The following is a 20,332-nucleotide window of genomic DNA, read 5'->3' as shown; positions in this document are numbered from 1 at the left end:
AGTTAAGTGCTAGCATCGAAGAAAGTTTTTCATGGTAATAATTGTGTTTATTGTCGATGTGATCTAAATCAGTACGGCATCAAAGCAGAAGAAGAAGTTTGTAGTCACACTGCAATAGAACCGTCAGCACAGCATGTGCCACACTTTGTGATGAATTCCTGCTCCATCCCTAAAATGAGAGGAAAGTGTTACCAGTGTAGTGGTAAACACAAGTACAAATCCCAACTGTTCCAGCAGACGTACTGTACTGTAGAAAAACTTCTGATCTTCAGTCATTTTCCATTCCACAAACGGCATTTGCATTTTGTTTGATTTTCCGGAAGGCAGACCCAGTGCCTCTTTGTGCTAACTATACAGACACAAATAAATTAACCCATTAAGACCGGGAAAGCATCTGTGTCATTTTTAGAGCGCGCTATTTTTGAGAAAATGTGTGCAAATCTTTGAACATATATATTTTTACAGTGAACATTTTTAACTCAAATCTTTGCTTCTGGGGGATTCTACAAATGTCTTCTACAGTTTTTTTGAAAAAAAAAACATATGTTGCTATAATATCGGAGGTTCTCAAACTTTTTTCATGTCAAGGACCCCAAAATGATATGTATTTGACCCCCCATCTCAAAATATTTTGTTCCAGGGACCCCCATGAAGCAAAGATTTGAGTTACAAATGTTCGGTTTAAAAAATATATATATGTTGAAAGATTTGCACACATTTTCACATTTTTTCCAAAATAGCAGATCTACAAGCTCATAGCGCGGCACTCGGTGCCGCGCTATGAGCTTGTATATCTTCTATTTTTAACAGCCCAAAGAAATCAAAAAATGGCACAGATGCGTTCCCGGTCTTAAAGGGTTAAGATCACTTTCTTTTCTTTTTGCTCAGCACGCAGCACCAGACAAAGATTATTTACCTCCCTAGTCGAGCCGTCTGAACTCTGAACAAAAAAAATATGGATGCAAGTGATTCATTGCCATTCCTGCCACCCACTGGCTTGATAGTGAAGAGTACGGTGTGCACCTTGCCTTATAGATGTTGCTGTGAAATGTTCGGCGTCTCTAACATCTAATAAGGAATTTGCCTAGCCTGCATTGCTGCGCTGAGGCTGAATGAATTATCGTAATGTAATGCATGCCCATAGCTATAACCCTCATGCAACTGTAACACCTTTGCATAAAATAGATTTTTTTTCACATTAGGCTCAGGAACCCCTTTAGGGAGACTATCACAAAACTAGTCAAAGCGAACTAGATCAAAAATCTGCCAAACGGAAATGAAACAATTCAGAGTATGACATTATCACGTGTATTTATCCGCACACACTGTAGAGGTTCTAACTTCTTTAGTGACAAAATAAAAAAGTCATAAAAGCAGGACTGATTGATTATGATAACCCGAGATCAACAGTGTTAACCCATTAAGACCGGGAACGCATCTGTGTGTCATTTTTAGAGTTTCTTTGGCTATTCAAAAATAGCAGATCTACAAGCTCATAGCGCGGCACTCGGTGCCGCGCTATGAGCTTGTATATCTGCTATTTTTGAAAAAACGTGAAAATTCTTGGCAAAATCTTGGATTATATATTTTTTTAAGCGAACATTTGTAAAATATTTAGTTCCGGGAACCCCCAGAAGCAAAGACTTGAATAGAAATGTCCGCCAAAAAAAAAGGGAAAAAAATCATATATTTGCACAACTTTTCACGATTTAAAAATAGCAGATCTACAAGCTCTGCTATGAGCTTGCATATCTGCTATTTTTGAATAGCCAAAGAAATCTAAAAATGACACACAGATGCGTTCCCCAGTCTTAAAGAGTTAAGACGGCTGGAGGTCAGAATGAATCAGGGCTGCATAACTTTAAAACGCTAAAGGTATTGCATAATTAACACTACCAACTCCATCTCCCAGAAGTAGAAGGCTAAAAAGGCTATAGCTGGTCCAAGTGTCTTACATTACAGCCGCAAGTGAAAAAGACAGCGCCTTTAAGAAAAACCAAGAGTGCAGCGGGTCTGCGGCGAGCAAGATGAGCACTGACCCGATCTGACCCAGTTCTCTCTGATTTATGGTTTATGGTCCCACGGCAGACACAGCTTTGTTCTGGGGGGTCATAAATCTCCGACACCTCAGAGCCGATCAGCTGCCCCTCCGATCCCTGGCAGCAGCCCCGCCACCCCCTCCTTTTCGCTTTCGGCCGCATCCACAGGCTGTATCGGAGCTCTCGCCGCACAAAGAAGCAGAGAAAACCAAGCCGATTCGTGGAACAAAGGCAGTAAATCACCATGAGCGAAACAATAATACGAAACAGAGATGGGGTGGGCGCCGGGCGGGATACGCAATTCATCGCAGTCAGTAAAGCGCTCAAAGAGGACATCCTACCATGATTTACCTGTTTGCTGAGCTTGGCTGCGATTGTGATGGCTCTGTTTAACCCATTGATACCTGGAACGCATCTGTGTCACTTTAGATGTCTTTGGCTATTCAAAAATAGCAGATATACAAGCTCATAGCGCGGCACCGAGTGCCGCGCTAAGAGCTTGTAGATCTGCTATTTTTGAAAAATCATGAAAATTATTTTTTTATATATTTTTTCTGATTTTTTTTTAGGATTTAGATTTTTTTAGACGCGGCCTCAGGTCTTAATGGGTTAAACAGTTGGATGAAGTGTTCACTATTCAAATATACATACACCTTGTAGGGAGGGATTACCACTCCACTCTTGCAATTAGGGTAGAGTGAGCAATATCAGCACTGGAATGTGAACAATGATGCAAACTTTAAACCGATACTGTTAGCCATTCCCAAAAGGGGAACTGCTGTCACTGCTGGAGCCAATTATGAAATATTGACTGACGTTAATTGGCATGTGCATGAATAACACAAGACATCTCCCCACTGACGAGAGCTGAGAAAGTTGTATCATCAGAAAGGCATACAGTACGGGGGCACACTGTAGCCTCGCTCAGCAGGTTAACTGCTGCAGCTTGGACAGGCTACGCTGTTCGTCTGAAATGAGTCATTTCCTCCGGACCAGACGTTTTGACAGGTCCTGCAAGGCAGGTGACAACTCACTGCCGGTGACAATACAGATCAGAGTGACAGGGAGGAGAAAAGCAAAAGACAAGGACTGTGAAATGCCAAACGAAGGAGTTTTATTGGGGAAGGGGGAAAATCCAGAAACAAGCATTGTGAGACAAGAGGCAGGGAAAAAAAAGACAACAGAGAGAGAGTCAGCGAGGGGACTCCCTCTTGTACGTATATAACACACTTGGAATGGCATGTCAAGACCCAAGAAACAGAAGGGGCTACAAAAAAAAAAGAGGGCAGAGGGTAGAGAAATGGGGATCTGCTCACAGCGTTATTATAAAGAAGCCGACACTCACCTGCCTAAAGCGTGTCAACGCATCTCGCCGCTCTCACTGCCGTCACCGAGGGAGCTGTGCCGAAGCCACCCTGTGCACGCTACGAGCCTAAATGATCTCCATGACTCATGCGGGAGCAGATAATTGGCTCTCAGAAAAGTGGTGTAAACACTCATCGTAACGACAATCACCACCCCGGCAATGTTTTTCCCCCTCCTCTTTTCGCTCTCCCTTTCCCTCTCTCTCTCTCTCTCTCTCTCGCATCTATATGCTCTCTCTCATCAATAGCCCACGCCTCCCCTCTGCACACTGCCTCTCCTCCAAACAACCAAAACTCTCCTTGCCAAGGTGTCACTAACGGCTTCTGTGTTCCCCGCTTCCTTATTGGCTCTCTGTACCCTACCCTCCTCCGTTCATTAAATTTGATGTCTTAAAGAAACAACGCACCCCTCCCCACCCCAGCCAAACTTGACTCTCCCGATCCCCCTGTTGGGTCACAAATTGTATCATGACAACACATGTTGGGCTAAACTAATTAGTTAGGTGTCTCACCAGCGGGGATGGCATTCGACAATTCATGAGCTCAATTTAGGGAGGTGGCAGCAGATGTGTACCTGAGGAAAACAAGAGCTTCCGGGGAAGGAGCTGAATTGGATTATCTGAGAGAGACCCCGTCGACATCATTTGCATGAACGAAGGTGGCCCAGGATTTAAGCTAATGGTCATTAGCGCCTGTTAGAATAATTAAAATTCCACTGTTTCCAAGTTCCCTGCGCAGGCCAGGCATTAACATTTCTGCTAAGACAATACTGCTCTCCTGCTATGTGACTACAGCTGTGTTTCAAGAACGGTGACGTTCTGACCTGGAGGTAAAACAAAGACCAGGCCTTAGGGAACTCAGGCAGACAAGGGCGCTGAATCAAATGTGACCGAACACAGGAGCTAGTGGGATCATTGAATGCAATTTAAATAAAATAATAATAGTGTATATCTCTAATCTTACTAGTATCTGGCGTTTCATGCAGAGGTGTAACAGCATTTCTAATGGCTTTTATTTGGAGGTTTGGTCTGTGCGTTTCCATAATTGTGTTTGTGTGATCGTCGATATTAGTCACCAGCAGAGAGGGGGGGGGGGCCTGGTTGGAGGGCCTACATGTGGTGCTGCAATGACAAGTGAATTTCCCTCAGGAAAACCTACAGCTTATTAAAGTATGCGTTTCTGAAAACTGAAGTTCTGAGAATGCTTTGGCATGGCTTTTCACACTTGGCATGGCTTTTCACACTCGCAGCTAATATTCAACTAAGAAAGAATAATGTGTGCTTAAATGAATACATTTATGCTCAGCCTCGTCAGGACAAATTACTGAAGAAAATGAAAGGTTCATGATTGTTAACCGTTTAAAAATGTGTTAGTACCAATGTAATATTACAAGGAGCTGCCTTCCTGACACTTTTATTTTTGTTTACCATTCAGTTACTCATCAAAATAGTAAACTAATGGTGAATGCATTCTACACAACAGTAGGTGGCCAATGACTTCGGCCAGTTTCACTTTCAAAACCTTTGCATCGTGCATGTCACACAAACAGAATGCGATGCGTTTTGTTGATATAACAAGTTTGTTCATATAGAGTCCTATCCACAAATCCACCATTTAACTTCCACAATCCACATTATCAAAACCATTGGTGTCATGTGCTAGATTCGAGCCAACATCATCTCAGGTCAAGCGCCCATGCAGCAGGTGTGGACGGAAAATGGCCAAAGTCACTGGCCACCTGCTGTATGCGTAACATTTTTTTTAAAACACTTGGGCGCAACAGTTAATCGAACTATCTATCGAGTTTGTAGATCTGCTATTTGTTTTGCGCGACACAGTGTTGTTTAATAGTCTTTGAGAGAAGTTGACCTGATTTTCTGTTATTTTTATTGTATTGTGTTTTTATTGTGATATGGATCTCCCTTGGGTCTGAAATAAAGATTGAATTGAATTGTTATGTTATTGTGAAAAGATTTACAGTGAAAGATTATATAAAAAATAACTTTTGTTTAATTGAAAAAGTTACAGAGTATGTCAACCAGCTGTAAATAGCCACATGCTAAAATGCAATTACAATCAACTTACAGCAAGGAGTACAAGAGTCAGAGTCATTAGCCCCATAACATATGCCCATGATCCCAGAATGAGTATTATATATAGTAAGATAAGGGTGCCAGAACAGGGAAATAAGAGGACAAACGCCCAAAAGAGACACTGAACAATTGTTTCCCCATCTCTTCTGAATGTGACTGTAATGATGAATCAGGTGTTCCAGCAGTAATTTACAGATCTCTACACCGTTTGGGCACCTGCGTCATCTCAAATCCCCATGATAAATTAGCTACGACAACGCGGCTTCAGTCGCAGGTGCATCAACTGTGCTATTTGAATTTCCTCCCGCCAGCCCCCAAGGGTGCCTTGTACAAATGCTGACTTTCGGAGTTTGCCGCTGTTGTCACTTTGAGTTTTCACCGAGCCGTATTTACAACTGTGTCGGTGTAAATATAAGGATTACAGTCTGTATTATGTTGTAGCTGTTTATCCGTTAGACTGGGGAGAGTTTTGTCGTGAGGGGCACACAAGCACTTATTTGTGAAGGTTTTGTTGCTCTCTAGTGTGTCTGTTTTGTTTGCGTTTTAAAAGGAGAGTGCATATGTAGCCCTATTTCCCCAGTATTTTAATACATTTTAATTTACTAAGACAGACAGGGAAGCTGAAAGGAAGACCACAATATAGTTCTTAACAACATCGCTGGGCTCATTCTTTGATATTTGTTTTGGTGGGACAATGTGACGTTACTACATAGACCTTGGTGAAATAGCCTTTCAAATAAATTGTCACAGATTGGTTAGGAGGTACTGTAGATGGTTGAGGTTGGCCAATTGCCATAAAACAAAAGTTTACAATTTAGCATACTTTTTTTATAACTTAACTTAGGCTACACTACTACTACTTCAAAAGGTTTACACGCACACACACACACCACTGTGTGGGCAATGCATAGACCACCTCAGAATGTTTGAAACAAACATGTTGAGCGGTATTTCTGGGTAGAATGTCAATAGATCTTTTCACAATATTAAATAAAGTTTCCGGAACATTAGCTATGTCTAGTATGTCAGCCTGTGGATATTTAGAACAAAATAATACATTTCTAATACTCAATAACAATATCATAAGTTACCTGTTCTTCTAGAAATAAGGAAAATGAATACTTCTCCAATGCAACACTGCAGGCGTTATCCCCACAGAGTTATTATAATACCCAGAGTGGGAACTGGAAATCCCAGCCCATTTATTTCAATGAAGTTGCTCACCCAGTGCACACTTCCTTCCGGGTATAGATGATGACGTAGTTGTGGCAATGATCTCATGCGCAGTCGGTATTTATTTTGTGGTCACTGAATGCGCATTAGTATCCTTTATGCATCTATGTCACAAACTACTTCAAGCCTGTCTCGAGCCCATTGGTCGAGCCATGAGCTGCTGCGTTCCAACTGGATTAAACTAGCAGTACTTCATCTTCTTCTTCCTCTTTTCCTTACGACTGTTCCCTTCAGGGGTCGCCACAGCGAATCATCTGCCTCCATCTCATCCTGTCCTCCGCCTCCTCTTCTCTCACACCGCCTAACTTCATGTCCTCTTTCACTACATCCATAAATCTCCTCTTTGGTCTTCCTCTAGGCCTCCTGCCTGGCAGTTCCAACCTCAGCATCCTTCTGCCAATATACTCACTATCCCCCATCTGTACATGTCCAAACCATCTCAGTCTGGCCTCACTGGCTTTATCTCCAAAATATCTGACATGGGCTGTCCCTCTGATGTACTCGTTCCCGATCCTATCCATCTTTGTTACTCCCAGAGAGAACCTCAACATTTTAGTCTCTGCTACCTCCAGCTCTGCTTCCTGTCTTTTCCTCAGTGCGACTGTTTCTAAACCATACAACATAGCTGGTCTCTTCATATGGTTTATATTTCAAGAATTATAAAACATATTATAATAAATGTCAATGTGTGGAGGTAGTTCCTTGGCCTACAGTCAGCATGCAAGACACACACAGACTCACAGACAGACCCTCTTCTAGGGGGCTTTGCCTCCTAACAGAGCCATGCTGCACTACTTTTAACGGGTACCGTATTGCTTCAATTTAATTCTGCTTTTAATGTAAGTAAAATGCTATGGAGGAAAAATCGTGCATGGGAAAAAAAAGATTGGAGAAAAGTTTGATCAACAAACCAACAACTTTCCCCACCTTCAGGTCCACATCTGTCTTGCCAACTTTAATGACCTCTCCCTCTGTGATCAAAGCTCTGTGGCGCTGTCACAAACAGTTGGCGTCACGTGAAGAAGGCCTGGCAAGACGCCGTGGATACCACCAGCCCCCTCCCACGTCCCGTTCTCCTAACAGAGTCTTCCCTTTGTTCTTGGTTCCCCTGTCATTGATGCATATTTCATGAGGTATTTCGGTGTCTTTTTCCCCTTTGATTCGCGACTCCTTCCTTTTCCACTGCCTAGGAATCCATTACCTCCCATTATTATCTCCACAATGGCCAGCACACACAGCAAGCGAAATTACCCTTCAGTGCATGCCATCGTAACAGCCATCACCTATTTGATCTCTGGTTTATTTAAGCCATAATAGCTGGCCCTAATCGGAATTTTGATGATGATGATGACGTTGCAAACTGTTCGCCCATGCAAACATATATCACTTTTTAAAGCATTGTGTACACCGATATATTGCATACTGCTCATACAGTTTGTTAACTTGGGGGTAACTACCTGTCAAGCCTTCCTAAGAAATGTAATGTACAAATTCGATTAGAAGAGTCAACTACATTATTACAACTATCATTTTTGTCGTTTGTGTGATATGTGATATGGACCTGGAGTCTGCAATAGAGATTGAATTGAATTGATGGCCACTGCACCAAGTGTCTGTCTGTAATGGTTCACAAATGTCAACAAAATATACTAGACAACAAAATGTACTAGAGGTGTAACGATTACATATTTGTATCGAACCATTCACTTCGAGGTATTCGATTACGCTGTTTTTTTTATTCATTTACTTCAAACGATGCGCGCTGCTCTCACCAAGGCCGCCCAAACAATCCTCCCAAATAGATAACATATGTTAGCAGCTGAGGCTCTTCCAAGTCCAATAATGCAAAATCTATTCTCTGGTATTTCTAACTTTATGTAAAATGTACCGAAGTGTGAGACCTCCGTATCAAATCGAACCGAACTCTGAAGTTTACGAACCGTTGTACCCCTCGTATGTGCGTGACAAACTTTAACTGTAATGAACATCAACACCGTTACGTTTGATGGAATTACCAGTGTTTGTTGTTTCCGCCAGGCCGTTAGGCATGGCGAGAGAGTATGTTTTACCCCCTGTCCGTCCGTCCGTCCGTCCGTCCGTCCGTCCGTCCGTGTGTCCATCTGTCTGTGAGCAGCTAATCTCCGGCACCGTTGGCCCGGTCGCTGCGAAACTGTGCACACACACACTTCCCTGGATGCCAATTCGGAACCTCTGCCCCAATGTTTTTACATGGGCCTGTTATAGCGCAAATAACGAATAGCTACGAATAAATGTCACCCTTTTCACATTGGCCTATTATAGTGCCACCAGGAGGCCACAATAACGTACCTGACCTGGCGGAGACCTGAGCTCCGAGGAGCACTTTTTCGAGTTTTTTCTGTTTAAGGAAGTATAGAAGAGCTGTACTCTATAAATTATTTTGCTTTCCCATAAGGTTTGCCTTTCGTAGATTCAACTCATTCAGGTATTGGTAGAACGTGCCTTGCCCTGCAGGGGTAATTAGTCTTAGTTACAGTAACTGCTTCAGTTGGAGAGAACACTTTGTTTGGGAAGCTCCAACATTTGAGCACATAATACCGTACACGTGCCACGACAATAGCTTGTTTTCAATCTTTCCAGGGTTTTTCTTTTTTTTGGGGGACAGTTTTTAGTTTACCCTCTTACATGTTCTGCTCCGTTAAGGTTTCCTCATTAATATGAATACCTACAGCATGCCGAGCTGTTTCCATGATTAATTGTGAATACATTTCAATATGAGTGGATCCACTTCAGCAGGAGACATCACACTAACTGTTGGAATCAGTGCTGTAGACTGGAGAGTGCCTGGGTTTTCATTTATTCATGGGTTGTGTCCTCAGCCAGGACTGCACCAATGCCAGAACCACACCTCTTACTAGTTCAGCAGATATATTACATTCAGTTTTGTTTGGGGGGGGACTGAGGATGATTTTCAATTGTCAATGAATCATGTATATTGAGATATTGAGATCACTGGCACTGGCTGGGGGGGTGTGCATTTTTGAGTTTTTCTTTGTTATGCGACATCATTGTACTATACATACATTAAGCTTTAGCTAGTCTCGTGAGCCAGACTGTTGTCTCCCACAATTTTCACAGGAAAAATATCTCAGTTAGAACTTAAGTGCAAACATGCTGCACTATTTGAAGAGGATAAACAGCAGAGGATAAACAGCAGATAAGAGGTGGAGAACAGACATGTTGTCAAACTGGGAACTGTATCCAACAACCCTAGCCCAAATTGCCGATCTACAAGCTCAGGCTGAGAGACAAACCTTACCAAACATCACCTGAGGGGGGGGGGACATTGCTGTTCATCCGTGCAATCACCAATGCACAATGCCATCGGCCATCGAAAACCCTAATGTAAGAATTTGGCATTTGTCCAGCTACTGTATGAATTAATGACTTAACTGTGAAAGAAATAAGCTACAGTATCATGATTCATGGCAAAAGGTGCTAGTCTACTGGCTGCTCTGTGACAGTCTACCCCCAAAAAGCCCCCTTAACTGCAAATGTACTCAGTGCTGGGAATGAGTTAAGTGCACTGTTCTGCCAAGGTTCTGACTGTTCGTCCAGTAAAACATATAACTTTACAATCCAAACACAGCTGGAAAATAATCTTTGGCCTCGCCCCAGGCACATTGAGGAAACATAATTAAAAAGAGCAAGACAATCCAATTTGCACCGCGACAGGATGCGGGATAACCCCACGTTCGCCTGCACACTTAACCGGGTATGGACTAGTTTTTCTTCAAATACATTGGATTTTTGGCCAATATCCAATTAATTGTACGGTCAAATCGACCATTACCGATACCAATATTCCAGTAGGGGTTACCTTACACCTGTAACATGCAGACTTCTAAAAAAAATAGTGCATTCTTATTACCTGTTTTATTAGGCCTACTGATGCACATATAAGTTCAAACAATGTAAATGTAGTATTTTTACTCAGAACATTTCTAACTTACATTGAATCTGCAGCTTTCATCATCACAAAATGTCTAAACATATTAAATCTGGTTGGGGGTTCGTCCCTGCAACATACTAACGTCATGTCCAGAGGGTGTACTTGAACATCAAGCTGCACACGAGTGCGTGTGTGTGTGTGTGTGTGTGTGTGTGTGTGTGTGTGTGTGTGTGTGTGTGTGTGTGTGTGTGTGTGTGTGTGTGTGTGTGTGTGTGTGTGTGTGTCATCTTGAATGGCTGTTATGCATACAAAGTACATAGCACGCCATGATAGAATAGTGGAACTCATAGCAAATTTACATATCAAAATATCATGCATCCTCAGTGGGAATGTACAAACATTCCATCCATGTTTCATCTCTGTGATAATAACCCAGACATCTTTACATCTTTGCCAGCTAATACACCAGATGCTGTTGTGGGTGATGAAGAGTCCAGAGAAGTGTCGGTTAGAGGTTTCTGAATTCTTCTTTTCCACTGTATGAATGGGAATCATGTCCTTGGCTATAGACCCCTCATCAGATCACATCACACTGAAGGCATTTGCGCATAGGCAGGTTGCAAAAGAACTAACTGCTCAAAAGTGGAAAAGAAGTCACAGCACTAAGGTAAGAATCTGTGTGTGTACAGTTACCAGTATTCACACAGTCACACCATGTCCTAGAATTTTTTGAAAGCGAAAATTAACTGATATCTTTGCTTCTGGGGGTCCCTGGCACAAAACATTTTCTGATGGGGGTCCGCAGCTGAATGTATATCAATTTAGGGGTCCATGGCATGAAAAAGGTTGAAAACCACTGGCCTAGAAGACCATTTGATTCTGACTGAATATGAGGTGTCCATTAATTCAAATGACAGTACAACTTGGACTGTAAAAGCAAATTAGCATTCAGGCTCAGAAATCATGGTCTGGGGGGGTTTTATAGTGTGATTTCAAGCACATTCTGAATCTACAAGATTATCAGCCTAATGGTGCTGATATGCCACTTCAATTTCTAGTAAATTAATCTATGATCTTCCAAGTATTGCCTGCTCTAATATCATTGGACAAACTGCCATGACCAGCAATTGCGTTTCAGCTGAGATATTACATTCAAAAAGCCTGCAATTTAAAAAGTTATGCAACTCCCTCCACTTTCCTACAGTACAGTGACAAAAACCTGGTACACACACACACACACACACACACACACACACACACACACACACACACACACACACACACACACACACACACACACACACACACACACACACACACACACACACACACACACACACACACACACACACACACACAATTTTGGCCGGATGATACTGTATGTCCATCTAGGTGCTACATACTGTATTATGCACCAGGTTATATGAGGATATGAAACTGTCTTTGTTGCCTGGGACTCCCCTTCTCCCCATCTATAGACTTGAAATTCAAGGCTTGCATCACGATGTTCACTGAACCAGCTAAGCACTTGACGGCCCATACAGCCACATCAGAGCATCGCAGAGTCTGTGAAGATGAAGTCTGGATTCATGTCTTGGGTTTTGGAAGTCTTACTGCTTCTATTCTGGGCATGGGCACTTAACACGCTGTAGAAAATCTTGCTGAACACTTGCGCACAGTACATAGTCTATTAATTTATAGAGCCAGTCAGTCAGCCAGCCAGCGACATAAAGGCCTTTTGCCTCTACAATAACTGAATATAGACCAGCAGCCACTGTCCAGAATAGACATGGTCTGACAGACATTCAGCCAGACCAATAAGTCTCAACTAGCCACAACAGAATGTCTCCAAAGTGGTATGAGAGTTATGCACTACAAAACTTTATTTTGAAAAGACTTAAAGACAAAAGTTGAACACTCCCTCACATTAGAAGACTTTAAAAAAACGATTTTTCAAAGACTTCAAATCTCACATCTAAAGACAAATTGTAACAGACTATACGATTTTGCAAAGACAGGAACAATATTCCTTTTGAAATTATTTCAAACATATTTCTGGATGGAAATAAAAACAAACAGTTGAAGCAGAAAATGGAGCAACAGAGCATTTGTGCAAAAGAGAATATTTCACTTATGTACATTAGCTATTGTTTTACAAAAACACAATTACACAATAAAAGCAATTAAGGGTGTGATTCTTGCTAAATGCATTCATTTCATCTTTGTATAAAACTACAACACATAGGAGTACCAATACACACAATTCAACCTGCATTTGAAATGCTGTATTGCAGTGAGAACAGTGCTATATACGGTCAAAGCACATTGATTCCACGTAATTACTTTTCAAATCTTTTGAAAACGCACACAGAACAAAATGTACAAGAAATAACACTGTCAGCCGCAATGTGCATGTGTCATTTTTTTGTCAAATCTTTTGAAAGGTATTAGATCAAATAATGGAAATACTGCATTTCATTAGCTTATATGCTATTAATTAATAGTATATATTATTTATCTGCTGTTCCATTGTTCTGATGGGATACTGTACACAGGATGAAGCCTATGTCTTCTGTGTATTTCTCTGCGAAATGTTGAAGGCGTGCGTGCGTGCGTGCGTGCATGCGTGTTGAATATGGCAGTGGTTCTCAAACTTTTTCATGTCAAGGACCCCCAAATTGATATGTATTATTTGACCAAAGGCCCCCCATTTAAAAAGGTTTTGTGCCAGGGACCCCCAGAAGAGAAGATTTAATTTAAATTCTCCAAACATTTTAAGATTTTCCAAAAATGTAAACAAAAAATAGGATGTACAGTATACAAGCTTGCATCACGGCACGAAGTGACACGCTGTGAGCTTGTAAATCTGCTATTTTAGAATGGCCAACATATAGATGGATAAAGTGGTTAAAATGATTGTGATGCTGTATTGACTCATTTTGCTGGGGACCCCTGGTATCCCCACAAGGACCCCTGGAGGCCCCCGGACCCCACTTTGAGAACCAGTGATATATGGAATACAGTAAATGTAATATAATGGAATATTGGAATGGAATGGAATAACTCTAGAGCTGAGGGCTCCCTGTGCTATTCAGTTTATTGTACACATGAATTGAACTTGTGGACGTCTCTACTATGTCTACATAGTAAACACACATACAGTACACACACTGTAGTCCTAAGAGAGAAGGGGAGAGATGAAGCACTGCACTGCACTCCAGCAGCTATATTGCAGTGTTATGTTTGAATGGGAAACACAAATTACACCTTTATGAGTGTTTCCTGCCGGCCTAAAAAAAAAGGTATGCCACCTTCTGGAACTCCGGGACTACATCTATGCACAGAGCCTCTAATACTGTTCAGTCAGCCAGACAGATAGTTTCCCTCCCTAGCAGCTCGACGGGAGATAGCCACTGTCCAGAGTACATGTTTTATTAATTCAGTGAGTAAGTCAGTCAGCCATGCACAGCATCAAGGCACATCTCCACAGAGACTGAACACAGACAAGAGGGAAGAGAGAGCCATTGACCAGGATACGGCCTAAAATATCCAGTCAGTCAATCAATCCAAACATGAATGGTTCTCACATCAACAGCACATAGAGAAGATGGGAGCATGTGCAATAGATTCATTTATTAAATCAAGCTATAAGTCAGTCAGCCAGACAGACAGTTTGCTTCCACTGTGGCTGAACATAGAACATAGACAAGAAGTGAAAGATCCACTGCCACACTGCTACAAAAACACACAGAGAATGCACGCCAAGACAGCCGCTCCTATTATTCCATATGTAAATTGTAAACTGTCACACCAATGGCAATGGGTCTTGTAGCTAGCCATTTTTATGAGGTGGGTTGTATGAGGATACTTATTTTATGTTTTAATATTCTCCGAGTAGGCTTGTGGATGTCTGTCTCTGTTGCTTTCTGTGTGATGGCCTCATGATGGGCTATAGGTGTGCTTGGCTGATTGAATGAACAGATGATTGAGTGTATAGGTTGTTAAATTAAAGGAGGCTGATTGGTTACAGCGGAGTTTAAAAAGCCAGCTTTATGCAACTTGGGCAGGCTTTCCTCTCTCCACCCCCATACATACTGCCAGCGAACATGTTGCTCTCTGTTCCATGTAATATTGAGTCATTGATTTAACAGCTGGGCTTGGTAGGTGGGTAGAATTTGACCACGTTTTTCTCCTGTTTTTACTTTTAAGAAGTTACTGTAGGTTTTGTCTTTGGTTTATTTCATTTTCTTGGGTCATGTTAGGTGTTTTATGTTTAGTTTATTTTGTTTATTGTGTTGCAGCCGGCCCACCCTGAAGTCATATCTGTTAAATAAACTCTTGTTTATTTAAACTCTTGCTGTATATCTTTGTTGCTGGTGTTTTTTCGGCGCTGGGAAGAGTTTAGTCCTTATTCACTGATGTTGTTGTGCCTCGGTTTCCCTAGGCTGGGGCCGTAACACTAACTTGTGTCTATAACAGGAGAAGAAAGTTATCATTGAGGTAAAGAAAATCTGGAGCTATGGCGTACAGCTCTGTGATTCCTGTTATTAACCCTATTAAGACCGGGAACGCATCTCTGTCATTGTAAGATTTCTTTGGCTATTCAAAAATAGCAGATCAACAAGCTCATACCGTGTGCCGCGCAATGAGCTTGTAGATCTGCTATTTTTGAAAAATGGTGAAAATGTGTGCAAATCTTTCAATATATATATTTTTAAAGCGAACATTTTTGACTCCCTTACAACTTCTGGGGGTCCCTGGAACAAAATATTTTGAGGGTCCACGGCCATATCATTTTTGAGAGCCACTGATAATAGCAAATATGTTTTTTCAAAAAATTGTTAGGATTTAGAAGACATTTGTAGAATCCTCAGAAGCAAAGATTTGAGTTACAAATGTTCACTTTAAAAATACTGTACGTATATCCAAAGATTTGCACACATTTTTCACGATTGAGTGCCGCGCTATGAGCTTGTATATCTGCTATTTTTGAATAGCCAAAGAAATATTAAAATGACACAGATGCGTTCCACGTCTCAATGGGTTAAGATGAGCAAGAAAAGATACTGCCTGGTGAGCCATAGCCGTGGAGACTGGCTCACCAGATGAAGGATCAAGTAGTGGTGGGAAGTGTTAACTCTGCAAGCAGAAGCTTGATAAAATTATTATTACAGAATTATATTTAGGTCCTATTGCCGCACAGCACCACGGCGCTCCCTTATGGTGCCGGGGGAGTCACATGGCGTGTCACAGCGGCTGTTCGGTTTGGCCTCCGGTCAGCCAATCAAGTCAGTCAATCAAGCAGTCAGTCCTTTACATAAGCAAGAGGGAAATCAGCCATTCAGACACGTCATCTTTGCCTCCACACAAACTGAAAGACGAGAGGGAAGAGAGCCACTTTCTAAAGTACACATTCTGGTCATTTTACCAGTCATTTGGTCAGTCGGACAATAAGGAAGGACAGACAGACAGTGAGCAAGCCACGGCATTGAACCTTCAAGTTCTCTCCACAAACACGATTCACTTTACTGTATTCTAAGGATGTAAATAAATTATATGAAATTTCGCAGTACCATAAGGTATCGACCAAGACTAAAACTAATTAATTAAATGCAATTTCCCAAAAAATAAAAATAAAATAAAGCATTCTATGTTGAACAAAAATAGTGCTTTATTGAAGTGAAAAGTTTGCATGCTGTACTTTACTTAAGGGACAGTGCAAGTTAATGAACAATTCAATACGATTGAACATGATCTCATGTAAACATGCTGGATTTAGCTAAAAAGTCATTTCCAATCCGTAGTCCCACATATACTGTAGAAACATAACAACAACATGCCAAGAACAGAATTCAACATGCATATTGTAGTGGCATGTGCCCGGTGCATATTTGCATTAATTTGCACAACATAAATTTACACCATGTGCACAGTTATTACAGAGAAAGGCTTATGCTTAAGAACCGTGGTTGCTTTATACTACTGTATACCTTAAGAACCGTGGTTGCTTTATACTACTGTATACCTTATACCATTATATACCTTGGTGAATAGATTGGACACAATCTATTCACTCACTCCCTCAATCTGTCAAATCAGTAAGTGGATGAAAAATACTCGGTGTCACCGAAGCAGTCATTTGTCAATGATTAGAGCTCACATCACCTGTGTCACAGCCAAGCTTGGCGCCAGTACGCTAGATTGCAGCTGCCTAGATATTCATAGCCCAGTGACCTACACCCCCAAAGATAATCAACATGGTGAGACAGACACTGGGGAAATATACAATGAAGAAGTGTTCAAACATTTATTTGTGGCGTTTGTCTAACCTTTCACAGGAAGATCATGTGTAGTCTGCACATTGTACGGCAGGGTTAGTGACTTCTAAAGTCACAGGTGTGAGGTGTCTATAGCTAGAACACGGTTGAATATTATTATAAATTATTATTATTATTATATTATTATAAATAAGTATGTATTTACACTTTATTTTTATTGCTTTTCATTTCATATTAAGTATGCCTGAAGACTTCTCTGAGGATATATGGTACTGTAGATGGGAATTGGTGACATTATCTCACCCAAATAGCAGATTTATTACATGTTTAAAGACATTTTTTGATTCCATTACTCAGTGTAAGATTAATTAACGTTTTCCTTGTTACTCACCCAAATTGCTAATTTATTCAATTGTTTTAAGAAAAATAAGATCGCATTAATCAATGTATGATTAATTAACTTATTTTTTTAATATGATTTTTTTTTGCAGCCTATGTAGAATGTGAGCGCTGCCAGTGATTTGGTGACAAAAATGAAGCTGGTGAGAAATTTCACTCCACCAAGAGGATTAAAGCTTTTGGAGTTTAAGTTCTGCTTGAAATCACAGGGTCAATGAAAGCACTCCAATCCCCTTTTGAACAAGAATAATTTGAGTTAATTTACCAAAGTTAATGGGGACAAAAAGCAAGTCTCTTTTCCATTAACAACTCAGGTATATTCAAGGGCATGAATGAAAAGCTTTTTTTTCCATTATTTCTGATTAACATTCCATTTGAATGAAACGGTAGGACTATTTTCTATCAGACACGCTTTCGAGCTACTGCCAGTCAAGATGAATATCATAATGTCAAACATAAAATATTTCTCTATTCAGTCCATCAGTTATACATACATACATGAACGGCAATTAAGAGACAATTAAGCATGTTAGAGAACGTTCTTGGAACATGGCAGGGGGAACACAGGGGAGAGAGATACCCCTTAGTGACCCCTAATGAGAAGTCAGTCTCCTTCCAACACAAGCTAGAGCCACTGCAAGCATAATGAGCTGCTGCTGTATTCTTCAGCTGGATGAGACGGATCACTTGCTGGTGAATCCTACTGCCATATCCTAAACGTATTCGTAATGGACTATATTTTTATTTTTATTTAGCCATTATATTATCAGATAAGGTAATCAAGGACAAGTTGAAATTTACAATAAGGACAAAAATGTCAGGCCTACTGTTTATGTTAAATTTAATGGTTTATGTTTTGTTATTGCTGTGCCTACTCTCTTTTGGTACTAGGCTGGCTACATCAGTGTCTTAATATTTCTTAAGTAGTTTCTTAAGTATTTTATGGGCTCAAGTAACTGAGCTGACTTGAGTCCAGTTAATCTGTAGCAGGAGCACCAGTGCAATAGAGGAGAATGAGCTTGCATTCCTATATATTCTGCTGTGTGTGTCATAGGGTGATTTGAGTCATGTTCTTTATATACATCTAATAGGCCTGCCCTAGTAGGGTAGAAGGCGACAGATGAAACAGCTATAGTCTCATTGATTGGTGCTATATGGACATAAAAGCCTACTGTAGCCTACAATGTCGAACCCCTTTTGTCCAACTATGAGAGACAAGTTATTATTACGTAGCCTATGTGCGGTCTCTGACAAACCTGCCAGCCAGCCCAGAACTAATCAAATAGCATAGTTACTGGTCTATAGCTTAACAAGATTGCATTGCAGTTGTCTGTCCACGTGGTCCGTCTTACCTGTCAGTCCTCATTCAACACGTATTGCCTGTTTTAACGACACAGCACTGATGACCACTGTCAGACAGTTCTGCTTAACAGTGTATGAGTTCAGCTGTAGTAATTAGCTACTCACCTCAATTACTGCGTTGATGTAAAACAGCTGTAGAGGAAACTTCTTCTCAGGTACAGTCGACCTCTCCTCCCGTTCTGTTCCGTTGGCAACAACGGCACCGCTGGTCCTGGATAGCGACGACGCCGACACACTTCACCCGACAACAAAAGCCATGGCTTTCAGCGAGCTTTGCTGACAACTCGACCGTCGTTGATGTCCTCTTTCTCCTCTGTTGTCTCTTCTCTCCCGTTCTCAAACTTTGACAGTTGTACTTGTATTACTAAGACATTTTCACGGCGAATTTCTAAAGACAAGGTCCTCCTCCCCCGACTGTTGCAGCGCTGCTGCTGTGCTCCTCGCTCTGTCTTCTCCTCTCCTCTCCTCCTCGCTCTCCTCTCCTCTGAGAGCTCGAGCTGGCAGCAGAAGGCGGCGCGAGGCGTGACGCCATGCCAGCCAGGTCCCTCTGCCTGGATTCACCTGTGTTACTGTTGGGGGCTCCGTCCAAAGAAAGGCTGAGTCTTAATTCAGTGCCTTCAAGTTCAAACCCACGGACCTTCGAGTTATCTTTTTAATTGCATATATTTATAATAATCTTTTATTTATTAATTGCGCAGGTGACATGAATAAAAAATAAATTACCTTAAAAATAACTATAGACCTCAATATATTGACTAATGCAGAAGGTTGGCTGTAGACAAGATGTAGACGATTTGGCAGTATTTTCATTCTCTGAATCCTTGAGTAACAACGTCATTAATTTAGATCTCCATTTGAATCTCACATTGAGCAAAACTTTAAGTAAAACAATGTGAAACTCAACTTTCTGTCAGAATTCTGTAGTTGGCTTAACTATTGACTTTTTTAACAGTGGTTATTTAGTCAGTTTGTATCAATCCACCTTTGCTGGGTCAAGTGAAAAAATATTTAATTACGTTTATGGCTTAAATGTGGTAATAAGGGTTCACTATTTATATTCATTTCCTTATTTCTGATTAATAATATTAATGTTTTTTTTTCCTAATTGCCCTACTTCATACAAGAGTGTCTCACAAAAGTAGTGGAAATAGCAGATCTACAGGCTCACATCGCGACACGTTTTGAGCTTGTAGATCTGCTAATCTGACACTTCTTTTCATAATAAGGGTAAAAAGAAAAGTTTTGGTCATAGAAGGTTGACACCCAAGAGCGATGATTTATTTTGTTACTGGTCTGGTTTCTCCAGCCATGGGGACACAGAGCACTAATAGACAGTTTTCATTCAGTTGTCTTATCCGAGAATAACGTAGATAGGATAAGACACTAGATGAATGTAATGTACCACCAAAATGGAAAACTTATTAGCCTTATTAGTCCTATGGGTCATGGAGTTGTAGTATCCTGATCAGTGAATGAAGCAATGTAGACACAGCCACACAGTATAAATCCTGAGTGTCTCACTAAAGGATCTCAACTCTCACTAAATTGCTGCAGCTGACCAATCAGTGCAAAAAAATCCCCCAGACAACCAGACAGACAGACAGACAGACAGACAGACAGACAGACACATAGA

The 20,332-nt window shown here is 41.1% G+C and overlaps 1 protein-coding gene across 1 annotated transcript in view; it reads right to left on the bottom strand.

The window, feature by feature from the left end:
- Window positions 1-19,231, bottom strand: part of LOC311047020 (uncharacterized protein) — a gene marked incomplete at its 5' end in the record, with an annotated part of 81,390 nt that extends 62,159 nt beyond the window's left edge. Inside the window, 2 exons of the mRNA XM_084059603.1 lie at window positions 18,805-18,910; window positions 19,137-19,231. Of these exons, the coding sequence (XP_083915729.1) occupies window positions 18,805-18,910; window positions 19,137-19,231 (201 nt within the window). The remainder of the gene's footprint in view (window positions 1-18,804; window positions 18,911-19,136) is intronic.
- Between the last annotated feature and the right edge of the window lie 1,101 nt (window positions 19,232-20,332).

The sequence above is a fragment of the Gymnoscopelus microlampas genome (genome assembly GCF_963454915.1).
Source record: "Gymnoscopelus microlampas genome assembly, chromosome: 6".
NCBI lineage: Eukaryota > Metazoa > Chordata > Actinopteri > Myctophiformes > Myctophidae > Gymnoscopelus > Gymnoscopelus microlampas.
This window is presented reverse-complemented; position numbering and strand designations above follow the sequence as displayed.